General features: G+C 44.8%; 1 protein-coding gene across 3 annotated transcripts in view; it reads right to left on the bottom strand.

The window, feature by feature from the left end:
- BPNT2 (3'(2'), 5'-bisphosphate nucleotidase 2) overlaps positions 1-12,170 on the bottom strand; it is a 37,120-nt gene extending 24,950 nt beyond the window's left edge. For 2 of the 3 annotated variants that reach the window (XR_006706692.1, XM_045455184.1), the window contains exon 1: positions 11,505-12,170. Coding sequence is in view for 2 of the 3 variants with exons in the window: in XM_045455184.1 (XP_045311140.1) it covers positions 11,505-11,894 (390 nt within the window). In the remaining variant the exon portion in view is untranslated. The remainder of the gene's footprint in view (positions 1-11,504) is intronic. The other variant, XM_045455185.1, reaches the window with a different exon arrangement.
- Between the last annotated feature and the right edge of the window lie 536 nt (positions 12,171-12,706).

Raw genomic sequence — 12,706 nt, 5'->3', positions numbered from 1 at the left:
GATGCATTTTATGTCTTTTATTTACCTAATTGCTCTGGCTAGGGCTTCCAGTACAATGTTGAATGGGAGTGCTAAGCCTGGGCATCCTTGCCTTTCTGATGTTAAAAGAAAGTTGTTAGATTTTCATGACTGAGTATCATGTTAGCTGCGGGCTGGTCACATATGACCTTTATTATGTTGAGGTATATATTCCTTCTATACCTACTTGGTTGAGAGTTTTTATAATGAAAAAGTGTTGAATTCTGTCAAATGCTTTTTATATTTTTATTTTGAGATAATCACACAATTTTTGTCTTTCATTCTGTTGTGGTCTATCACATTGATTGATTTGCATATACTGAAACTATCCTTCATTCCTTGGATAAATCCCACTTGATCATGGTGTCTGATCCTTTTAATATGCTGTTGAGTTCAGTTTTTTAGTATTTTGTTGAGGATTTTTGGATGTATGTTCATGAGGAATAATGGCCTGTAATTTTTTCTTCTTATAGTGTCCCTGCATAGCTTTGGTATCAGGGTAATGCTGGCTTCATAAAGTGAGTTTGGAAGTGTTCCATTTTCAATTTTGGGAAAGACTTTGAGAAGGATTGGTATTAATTTTTGTTTGGTAGAATTCACCAGTAAAGACATCTAGTCCTGGGATTTTCTTTATTGGGAAATTTGATTAAGGATTCAATCTCCTTACAGGTCTGTCCAGCTATTCTGTTTTCTTCATGATTCAGTCTTGGTAGGTTGTCTGTTTCTAGGAATTTATCCATTTCTTCTAAGTTACCCAATTTGTTTACCTATAATTGTAGTGATCTCTTTTGATCATTTGTATATTGTAGCAATCAGTATGTAACATAGCAGTTGTATGCTTTCATTTCTGAATTTATAGAAGATTTGAATCTTTTTATCTTTGACTAGCCAAAGGTTTGTTAATCTTCTCTTTTCAGAAGACCAGTTCTTAGTTGAAGTGTAGTGTAAGTCCATCATTTCCTTATTGATAATCTGTCTAGATATCTATCCATTGGTAAAAGTGCGGTACTGGGAGTCTCTACTACTACTGTGGCTTTGCTGTCTGTTTCCGTCCTCAGGTTTATAATATTTGCTCAATGTATTTAGTGCTGTGATGTTGGGTGCCTATGTATTTACAGCTGTCATATCCTCTTGATGAACTGACCCTTTTATCTCATTATGTAATATCTTCTTTGCCCCTTGTTAGTTTTTTTACTTAAAGTCTATATTGTCTGATGCCATTATAGCTAACCTGTCCTCTTTGGGTTTCCATTTGCACGCGATATCTTTTTCCATTCCTTCACTCTGATCCTATGCGTGTCTTTAAAGCTGAAGTGTGTCTCTTGTAGGCAGCATACAGGTGGGTCTTTTTATTTTTATTTTTTTAAAATCCATTCACTTAACTGTTTTTTGATTGGAGAATTTAGTTCACCTACATTTCAAATAATTATTAGCAAATGTGGACTTGCTAATGCCACCTTGTTAATTGCTTTCTGGCTTTTTGTAGCTTCTTTGTTCTTTTCTTACTCTGTTGCTATCTTCCTTTGTGATCTGATGATACTCCACGGTGGTATGCTTTGATTCCCTTCTCTGTGTCTTTTGTCTATCAGAGGTTTTTACTTTGTGGTGATCATGAAACTTACGTATCTTATAGTTATAACAGTCTATTTTAAGTCAATAATAACTTAACTTTGATCCCATATAAACTCTTCCCTCTTTGCCTCCACAACATTTTATTTTTGATGCTGTAAGTTACATCTTTCTATACTGTGTATCCATTAACAAGTTTTTGTAGCTCTATAGTTTTAAAAAACACTCTTTTAACTTTTATATTAGAGTTAAGTGTCTTGTACACCACTATTACATTAGAATATTCTGAATTTAATTCTATACTTACCAGTGAATTTTATACTTTGTTTTCATGTTACTACTTAGATCCTTTCATTTCAGCTTGAAGAACTCCCTTTAACATTTCTTAATAAGGCAGGTCTGGTGGTCAACTCCCTCTGGTTTTATTCGTCTGGGAAAATCCTGATCTAGTCTTCATTTCTGAAGGAGAGTGCTGCTAGGTAAAGTATTCTTGATTGGTAGTTTTGTTTTAACAGTTTCTTTCAGCACTCTGAACAAACATATCATCCCACTCTCTCCTGGCCTACAGGGTTTCTGATGAAATATTTGCTGATAGTCTGATGAGGGGTTCCCTTGTATCAGGTGAGTTTCTTTTCTCTTGCTGCTTTCAAATTCGGTCTTTGATTTTTGACGGTTTTATTATAATGTGTCTCAATAAAGTCCTCTTTGAGTTGAATTTTTGGACTTATGAACTTCATGTACCTGGATGTCACATTCTCTTCTCCAATTTGGGAAATTTTCAGCCACTATCATTTAAATAAACTTTCTGCTCTTTTCTCTGTCTCTCTTGGAGATTCCCAAAGTATGAAAAGTTACACTTGATCGTCCCCCATAATGCACACAAGTTTCTCCACTCTTTTTAACTTCTGTCTCTGTTGTGTCTCCCCTTTTGTTCAAGTATTGCTTTCCTGATTTCTTTGAGTTGTCTGTGTCTCTTAAACTCACTGAGCTTCCTTAAAACAATTTTTTGAATTTGTTGACAGGCAATTTGTAGATCTCTGTTTCTGGAGGGTCAGTTACTAGAAAATTATATTCCTGTGGTAATGTTGTGCTTCATTCATTCATTCATTCATTCATTCATTTTGTATTCCCTGAAGCCCTGCATTGCTGCCTTCACATTTAAAGAAGCAGTCACCTCCTCCAGTCTTTACTGATTGACTTTGTGAGAGTTATCTTCACCTTGAGTCTGATGTGGGATTCTAAGGCTTTCTCTAACATTTTCTACAGATATGCATTCTCCACACCTCTTGTTCCCTCTTGGAGGGTAAATTCTTAAGATTATAAGCTTTATCTCAATCCCTCAAAGCCAACTCAGGGACTAGGAGCCTCCCATTTGTCTTCTCTAGGGTGGTACTCTAAGATGCTCAAGTTTGTGAGCCTTTTCCCAATTCCGCAATTCTGCTGGCTTTCCACACTTGTTTGTTGGCCATTTACAAAGGCTCAGTCTCGCGGTCTACGGGAGCACATGCTAAAATCACGCCAAGGTGGGCGAGAGGATTGGGTTTGGGCAAGACATGGAGAGTGCTGGGGGTGCCTGCGAGCCAGCTGAGGGGCCCTAATGGTGAGGACTCCCCAGCGACTCGTGGGCAGCCTTCCTGATGGGTGTCTACAAAGAGCATCCCTTTAGATGAGCCCTGGTTTATGTGTTCCCACAGCCTCTCCCAACCCCTCAGTCTTGCAGATCACTTCAGGGATGCAGGTGACGAGAGACCGAAGTGGTTTCGTGGGCAGTGTCCTGCATGGCTGGCAAAGCCAGACACTCACTCACACATTCCTGTGGGTGAAATTGCAGGCTTCAGGGGGTCTCTCTTGGCACCGAGCTGTGCTGTCTTGAGAGACGGTGTGGTGAAAGTGAAGTGAAAACATTTCTCTCACTCTCATCAATGTATCTATTTTTTTTTTTTTTTTTTTTGCCCCAATGGTGTGCTGGAACATCTCTGCTGGACTCCCAGATGCCCACAAAGGAACCCGTATCTGTGGATGACTACCAAAATCAATGTTCTGTGAGGGAATGACCGTAGAGAACTCCTACTCTACCATCTTGCAGGTATCACTTTAAAGTATTACAGCTTTAGGGCCCACATACTTAATGAGAACACAATTTAGGCTGTGTCAGATAAGGGAATGTAAGAGTAACACTAAGCAAACGCCATGGAATAAACTTAAAACAAGCAACAAATGTGCCTCCCAGAAAACACAACGTAGTTTCTGGGTCTTGACCACCACAGCTTACAAAAATGGCAGTGCCGAGTGTGGGTAGCAACCACCGTGCCTTAGGATGAAGATTTCTGCCTAGAGTTCAAGCCAGCTTCTCCACATCCTTTCAAATGAGTATAGCCTAACAAAGTATGGGACTGCTTCTAAAAACATCTTCCCTGAGAGTCAGGTTAGGAAGAAACGAACAGAGCAAGAGACCAAGAACATCAGTCCGGTGTCCCCACCTGCTTCTGCACAACCGCTATTTGTAACCTGCTGCCACCATTACACACCCACAAACGGAATAAACCCACGGTACGACATCGTCAACGGCCTTAGAAACGGTTGGTTAAGATTCTCTCAATTCTTTTCCACATTTCACCAGCCATTAAGTCCTGGAAATACCCCCAGTTCTAAATACACGAAACTATGTATACCAAGCAAATCTTAGTTTAGGCCGCCATCTATCTCTCACATGGATTTCCTTTTTTTTTTTTTTTTTTTTTTTTTTTAACATTTATTGATTATTGAGAGACAGAGTCAGAGCATGAGCATGGGAGGGGCACAGAGCGGAGGAGACACAGAATCCAAAGCAAGCTCCAGGTTCTGAGCTGTCAGCACAGAACCCGACACGGGGCTTGAACTCACAAACCGTGAGATCATGACCTGAGTCGAAGTCAGACGCCCAACCGACTGAGCTACCCAGGCCCCCCTCACTTGGATTTCTAAAATAGCCTTCAATTGCTCTTGCCTCCTACAGTGCATTCACGGATTCATTCATTCGTTCAACAGCTACTAATGGCCACGTATCGCAAACCGCTACGGGTACTGGAACAGAAGAATGAACAAGATGGACAAAATCACTGCCGTTATGGAGCTTCCCCTTGCAACCCAGCAACCCGCCATCTTCCTAAATCAGATTCTCGTCACTCCCTGCTGAACACCTGTGCTTTCTCATTGCACAGAGATCAAATCCAGACTCCTTACCATCATCTACAAAGGTGCGGATGATCTGGCCCCAGTAACCTTTCTCTACTTGCATCCTTATTTACACTACACTCCAGACTTGTCTTTTTCTGGTCCGTTGGCCTCAGGGCCTTTGTACTTTGTACTAGAAAATTATGTTCCTTTGGCAACGTTGCGTTTGCTTAATTTTTTCTCTTCTGCTCATGCACACTTTTCTCAAATCTCTGCAGGACTGTTTCTTATCCTTCAGATCTCAGTTCAAATGACAGCGCCTCTCAGTGGTCTGCCCTGACCATCATGGCCAAAGCAGAAGCCCCACTCACTCTTCTGACATGGTCTTATTTTTTCTTCTTCAAAACCCTTATCAGTATCTGAAATCAATTTATTTGATCACAGGTGTACTATAGATCTCAACCTACCGGAACATAAGTTGTATGAGTTCAAGGACACAATTTCCTTCATTACTGGAGCCTAAACCAGTCCCTGGTACAGTAGGTGTTAAATAAATACTTCTGAGTTGACAACATTATTCTTTGCCAATATACTTACATTTCTTCCCCAAAACCCTTTCCATTCAATCTACTCTCCCTCCGTCATTGCTACTGCCTCTCTGTCTCAGTCCTCAACAGGAATTGTAGAATAGGAAATCAAGACTCCAAAACATAATTAAAGCTATTCATATGAAAGCTCAGTTACTTTGGGGCTGCAGAGGATTTTGGTTAATGTCCTAAGAAGACACCATTCACTACATTTTTCCATGAATCATTATATCCTAAAATGTTTTTACATATAGTGCCTCACACTGTGCCTGTCACATAGTAGGCATTCAACAACTATTTTCTAGATGGAGAAACATGGCTCTACCTGTCTTCTTCAACCTTTTCAGAAGTTTTTTACTATCAATACCATCTTTCAGATATATATCCGTAAATAATTAAACACGCTCTATCGTCTCACACCTTAAAAACAATACCAGAAAAAAATCCATAGAAACTTCTCTTAGTCCCATAGAAGACCCCAGCCAAGCTCCTTAGGAGTCCAATTTCTTGAAAGCCTTGTCTTTACTATCTCCATTTTTTTTTTTTACCTCCCATCTTTTTCAGTTTTGCTTCCTTTCCATCAAGCCACAGAGCAAGTTCTCACAAAGTTCACCAGTGACCATTCACCACACAGAACCACTATTAAGAGTATGTGTTCTATCATTGCCAGCTCCTCAATTTCTTGGGCATGTGACTTTATCCAGGTTGGTCCCCTAAGCTTTCTGAGCTGCTAAAAGTGAATGATAAACACATCTCCCTACAGGGTTCTTTGGGTGAATCAATGAAACAGAATAGGTAAAACAAACAAACTTAGTATAGTGCTTAACACTGAGTAAGCATTGAATAAAAGCTGGATGCTATTATTCTTGTTAAATGATTATTTTCAATCTGCGTTATCCTTGGCTGTAGGCCCTTGATCTTCCCCTTTCACAATATAGTCTTTCCATAAGCAATCCTGTCCACAACAGCTTTCAATTAACATCACAACACTGATGACTCACAAATTCCTATTTCCAATTCCGATGTGTCTTCAGAGCTTCAGACCGATATATTCGACTACCTCCTTAACATGTCCCCTCGGCCATATCAAAGGCAACTCTAACTTCACACGTCAAAGATGGCACTCATAATCTGCCCCCTTTGACTTGTCATCGCCCACTCTTCAAAACCAATTGTGAAGGGGCGCCTGGGTGGCGCAGTCGGTTAAGCGTCCGACTTCAGCCAGGTCACGATCTCGCGGTCCGTGAGTTCGAGCCCCGCGTCGGGCTCTGGGCTGATGGCTCAGAGCCTGGAGCCTGTTTCCGATTCTGTGTCTCCCTCTCTCTCTGCCCCTCCCCCGTTCATGCTCTGTCTCTCTCTGTCTCAAAAATAAATAAACGTTAAAAAAAAAAAAAAAAAAAAAAAAACCAATTGTGAAAATCAGATATAAAGGGGTCATTTTCGGAACATCCTTAGAAATTCTCTCGTATCTTTCCAATTCGCTCTTTTCTGTGACCACAGCAATTTAAAATGTATCATCTCTCACTAGAGAAAACCTCCTAGCTGGTTTACCCCCTCCAAACGATTCTCCAAGTGTCTCCCCTGAGCTCTACTAATCATTCAAAGCACTATAGGTTAGTTAAGAATACACTGTGGTTATACCTCCTATATTGCCTTATCTACAGAATTAAATGGACCTGAGATGATTCTCCGATCACTAAGTCAATCTCTGAGAGGCTAAAATTATCTTCTAATTGTGTAACGCTTGGTAAATTAGTTATCCTCTCCAAGCCTCAATTTCTTTACCTGCAGAATGGGGGCAATAGTACTTAACTTCCTATGTCATTGTCAAGAGTAAATTAACGGCGGTAATACAAAGGCTCACTTACTGAGGACTAACTAAACGTTAGCCAGGAAACCAAGCTGAGTATAACTTTCCTTTTAGCTGAGTTCTGGTCCTCATCTCTTGCACAGCCTGTTTTAACATACTTCTAACTGGTCTCACCCACCTCCAAATGGCCACAGCCCAAACAAAGTATGGCATGTTGCAGGCTTCAAGAAAAGTCAGGTAAATCTGGCCCTCTTTAGTACTTTAGGATTAAACTAAAGATTAGCTCCAACCCTCTTTGAGTGAACTCGCCATGTGATTACCTTCCTAATTTCTTCCACAGTGGTTTCCCCATGTGCATCAGATTCAGACTCATCAGGGTACTGGAATTTACTATCCTACTACCTCTATTGGGCCAGCTCCTTTCAACTTGTATTTTTTTCTGTCTGCAGTGCTTATGTCTGCACTAATTATCAAATTTACTAGTTATCTAGATTTTACAGAAGGGGAACTGCAGCTCAGAGATGTGAAATGACTGGCCAGGATTACACAGGCAGGTGACTGAACAAGATGTCAAGTCAAGTGTTCTTAGCACTGTATTAAGCTTCTCAAACTTCTCCAGTGAGTACTGCTGTTGAGAGAAGAGTTTAACTCCCATCTTAAAGGTCAAGGAAGCACAGGCCCAAGACTCCTATCAGATTGGAGTAGCATGCCTGATCTTCAAATAAAATGAATCATCGTCAAAAACTGAACAAGTTGGGGTGCCTGGCTGGCTTAAGTCAGTAGAGCGTCCGACTCCGGCTCAGGTCATGATGTCATGGTTCAGGAGTTCAAGCCCCGTGTTGGGCTCGTTGCGATCGGTGCAGAGCCTGCTTTGAGTCCTCTGTCCCCCTCTCTCTCCGCCCCTCCCCAGCTCATGCTCTCTCTCTCTCAAAAATAAATAAAACGTTAAAAAAACAAAAAACAAAAAACACTTTGAACAAGGAAAGTTGAGGACAGGAGCCTTTCAAATACAGAGTTCCCTGGATAGTAAATTGAAACCATAAATCTAAGTGTGTCTGTTCTGTAGCTGCAAATCCACTCCAGAAAACTATCTCCAGCCTTCCTTTTCATCACCATCCAGAAGAATATAATGAAAGTGCCACACAAATGGCTGCAGTTGCTAGTATTTTCACATAATAAAATCAAGCACGGCCCATGCGTTTAAGAAGAGAAGAAAGGTGGGGCGCCTGGGTGGCGCAGTCGGTTAAGCGTCCGACTTCAGCCAGGTCACGATCTCGCGGTCCGTGAGTTCGAGCCCCGCGTCAGGCTCTGGGCTGATGGCCCAGAGCCTGGAGCCTGTTTCCGATTCTGTGTCTCCCTCTCTCTCTGCCCCTCCCCCGTTCATGCTCTGTCTCTCTCTGTCTCAAAAATAAATAAACGTTGAAAAAAAAAAAAATTAAAAAAAAAAAAAAAAAAAAAAAAAAAGAAGAGAAGAAAGGTTGCCTGGGGACTCTCCCAAGATCCCTGACATAAGAAAGGCTGCACACCAAAGGAAATCCGGGGTTCCCAGCCCAAACTGGAGTTTTCTTAGGATAACACTCACTTCTCTAGAGCAGGGTTTCTCAACCCTGGCCCCAACTGAAAAATTAGGCTATGTCATTCTCTGTTACGGAGAGCTGTCCTATGCATTGTGGGATGTTTACGGTCCACCTACTAGAGGCCAAGTAGCATTCCACCTCCAGCTGTGATAACCAAAAAACTCCAGACTATGCCAAATGTCCCTTGAGGGCAAAACTACCCCCACATGCATATTCTAGAGTGACACGTGGTATATCCTTGTATGAGGAATAAACGTGAGATAGGAAAGCTCAAGCCTCGGACTCCAGACAGGAAAAGTGTGGTAAAAAGTAAGAGACCTCTCTCTATTTGCACAGGGCATCAGGATAAAAGAAGAAAGCATCTGTGGCTGATCAATGCTAATTTTCCACAAGGAAGTAAACGGAGTGGGACTGGACTTAAAATCATTACCCCCCCAAAATCCAGGTGAGGCTTCAAAACCAACGAGACGTCTAGGACTACCTTCCGGGTGCTGGGGGACGATGAGAGGGGAAAAAGGAATCCAGGGCTGAGTGTCTACATAGATGGCTGTAACATCTGGCCTCTAGTCTTAACGCAGTGATCAAAGGCTGTTCAAGAGGACACCACTTGGCAAGAGGACAAGTAGGACATGTCCAACGTTCTACTTGGACATTGTAGAAATAAATGTGACCTCCTCGACACCAGCAAAAGCCCAACGCTAGAGGTGAACGTGTGAATATTCAGTCACAAGAAAACAAAAAGCTATTTTACGTGGAGGCAGAGCCCTCAACATCTGCACTTCTGAAAGCCTGGCTTTTGTGTTCAATAAAATGCAGCATTACCACTTGGCAGCCATTCCCTTCGCGTTTGCTAAGAAGTGAGAAAACAAATGCAGAATCCTGTGGAAGTTCCCCAAAGCAGAAGGTTTGGTTCACACGTGAACACACATGGGCACGCAGGTACATGTTTTTGGTATTTAAGAATGTCGTCGTCTTCATCTTCAAAAAAACGAATTTCAACTCTGTTTGATATATTTTGTTATCATGGCTTCTAATCTTCTACAAGTTTAGGTTTTCCCTAGGGAATTGCGCTGTAAGTTTTAAACAGCCTCCAAAAGATCTAGCTAAAAATGAAGCATTCAATAGTTCATATAAACCATGGAGTGTTGCGAGCCCCGAATTCCCGTCTGCAAACTGGCCATCGATAAAATTTACTTCCTAAAGTTGCTGTCAGGATCCAAAGAAGTCCTGCGTGCCATTATCTGGGTGCCTAAAATAAATTCAAGACATGGTCACCATTTCTACTGATGTAACTATTCTGCATCAACTTCTATGAAACTCCTCTGTTTATTCGACAAACTCTTAAGAGAATACCGTGTGTCTTGGAGAAAAGATATCCTACCAGCGGATCCTACATACACAAGGTACACATATCTGTACAAACCCAAGATAAGTATTGTTTGTGATGGTAAAGCAGGGTAGGACAAAAGAAGAATAAACGTTCTGTGTCTTGTTTGAGAATTCTTGTGTCAATAACATCTGGTAGCCAGCGGCTCATGACATGAAGCCAATGTTCCTTCCCCCTGAAAAAAAAAATGTTTTTTAAAGGAAAGGAAAAAAAAAAAAGGCAGTAAGAAAAAAATGACAGATGGAAAGAGGAAAAAAGAGAACCCAAGCAGTAATACGACAGACTGGAGGGAGGATTACACAAAACAGGTAATTCTACAATGACAATACTCGCTTAACTCTTCCAAGAACAACAGTAAAAGGTCAGATACTTTCCAAAGAAGCTGGGGTTTCGATTTCACTGTTTATCTAATTAATAAAATTCCACTGGAAACAATTTTTCTTCCCCGTAGCCAAAACGAGTTAGCACATAACGCTTCCAGAGCACTGCTACACTAAGTTAAGCTCTTCCTCTGGAATTATTATACATTTTTAAAAGGGTTATTCATTCGACAGCAGCTCCACTAAAATGATGAATTCCTAAAGTATGAATAACAAACCCCCAATTCTGGATTTACCTACGAAGATGTCAATTCCTTCCCCAGAAACGCACCCAAATAAAAGGCCAAGGTTTTCCAATTCTTACTCTCCGTAGAAAATACGGGGGCGGGGAGGGGGGCGCAGCTGAAACGAAATGGCTGGGAAATAGACTTCCGAAGCCGCCTTTGAAGAGCTCCCCAAATACACGCCTTGAAGAGGGTCCTGATCACTCTGCGGCTCAAGTAAGCCAGAAGCATAGCTCCCACGTTGCCCTGCGAACTAACAGCTCCGCAACAAGCCTTCTACCGTCCTCGGTCCCCAATTAGCTCCTAGCGGGTCCGGCAGAAAACGTGTGTTCCACAGAAACTATCCTTCCGACAAGTACATCAAGAAAGGCTGGAGGGCCACGGGGATTCTAGTCCAACCCCTTCATTTTGCAGAAGGGCCCGCAGCAGGGGCCGAAGTTAACTTTCCCAGCCCTTCAAGGCCAGCCCGGCACCCCGAGCTTCTGATCGCAGGCACTAAGCGCGTCCCCGTTTCTGGGGAGGGGCCAGAAGGGCCAGGGCCCTGACTCAGATTACCTGCAACCTCACCCAGCTCTTGTGTCAACTGTTTGTACGACCTTGAGCACCTAGACTTCCGCGTCTCGAGCTCCACGTCTGCAAAAATGGGAGCCAGGGCCCCACGACCTGGAGCTGTCAGAGGGGTCAAGGCGCTGGGGCTCGCTCCGAGCAGGTCTCCCCGCAAGGCGACCCCGAGCGAGCGCTGTCGCCGGCCCGCCCCCCCACCCCCCCAGGGCGCCCGGCGCTCGTGCCACCCACCCACCTGCACGTTAGGGAAGGCGGTCTTGAGCAAGTAGAACATCTTGCGGTTGGACAGCACGTCCCCGCTGGTCATCTTGTCCTCGGCCCCCTCGCGCGTCTTCCCCTTGGACTTCTCGTGGAGGACGTTGCTCTCGCGGACTCGCCTCACTTCATCGCCGCCGCGAACCGCCGCCAGCACCGACACAGCCAGCATCTCGCGCAGGTCCACGGTGCCCCCGTCGGCCGCGGCTGCGGGCCCCGCGGCCGCGCCGGCGCCCGGCTCGCCGCCCAGACCGAAGAGGCTGAAGCGGCCGGCCAGAAAGCCCGAGTAGAGGTGGTAGAGCACGCCGAGCCCTAGCAGGCAGAACACGGCCACCCCCAACGGGGACAGGCGGATGCCCATGGGGGCCATGGCGGGGGAGGCCGGGGCTCGGGGCGGCGGCCCTCACAGGCCTCCCCGCGCCCGACGCCGCCGCCGCCGCCGCCTCGCTCCGGGGCCGGGCGCCGCGCGTCTTACACCGGCGTCCGCTCGCCGACGCCCGCGCGCCCCATCGCTCCCTCCCGGGAAAGGCCGAGCCGCGCCGAGAAGCCCTCCGTCGCCGGGCCGCGCGCCCAACTGCCCAGGGCAACGCGGTCCGGGCTCCTCAGCCGGCCAGTGGGACGCGCTTCCACGTTAGCCAACGGCTGGGAGGTGAAAGGGGAGCGTGGGTGTGTATCCGGGTTACGCGAGGGGGCGGGGCGGGGGCGGGGCCACGTCCTCCCCGCCCCCGGGGCGGGCTGATCCTGGGGGCGGGGCGGCGGGCTGCGGGGCTCCGGGAGCCGTGGGACGCTCCACCGCGTGGCTCGGGGCTGGAGCGGTGGCTGGGTTTTCAAGTCGCTGTCGGGTGTGACGGAGCTCTTTTCCACGCAGGGAGGGTGCTGAGTGCCTTGTGCAAATTGAAACTAAATCTCTCTTTGAACGACGACGCATGGTTGACATAAAGTCTACCGCTTGTTTTACAGGCTAGACTTCCCGTCACTCTCAGATTATTGACGAACGGAGGCTATGACAAGCCATTTTCAGACAGATCTGTATGTTTTCTTGTTTTGCGTGTGTGTGTGTGTGTGTTTCCTCCAGCGCTTGTGTAGACGGAGCCTGTATCTTTAAATCGCGTCTCCGCTTTGGGAGAGGTCGGTCGGCAGTGACCTCTCCCATACTGGGGAATTTTACTTGGCTCTTTACTC

The sequence above is a fragment of the Leopardus geoffroyi genome, chromosome C3 (assembly GCF_018350155.1).
Source record: "Leopardus geoffroyi isolate Oge1 chromosome C3, O.geoffroyi_Oge1_pat1.0, whole genome shotgun sequence".
Taxonomy (NCBI): domain Eukaryota; kingdom Metazoa; phylum Chordata; class Mammalia; order Carnivora; family Felidae; genus Leopardus; species Leopardus geoffroyi.
The sequence above is the reverse complement of the archived record's forward strand: the minus strand, read 5'-3'. Positions and strand labels throughout refer to the sequence as shown.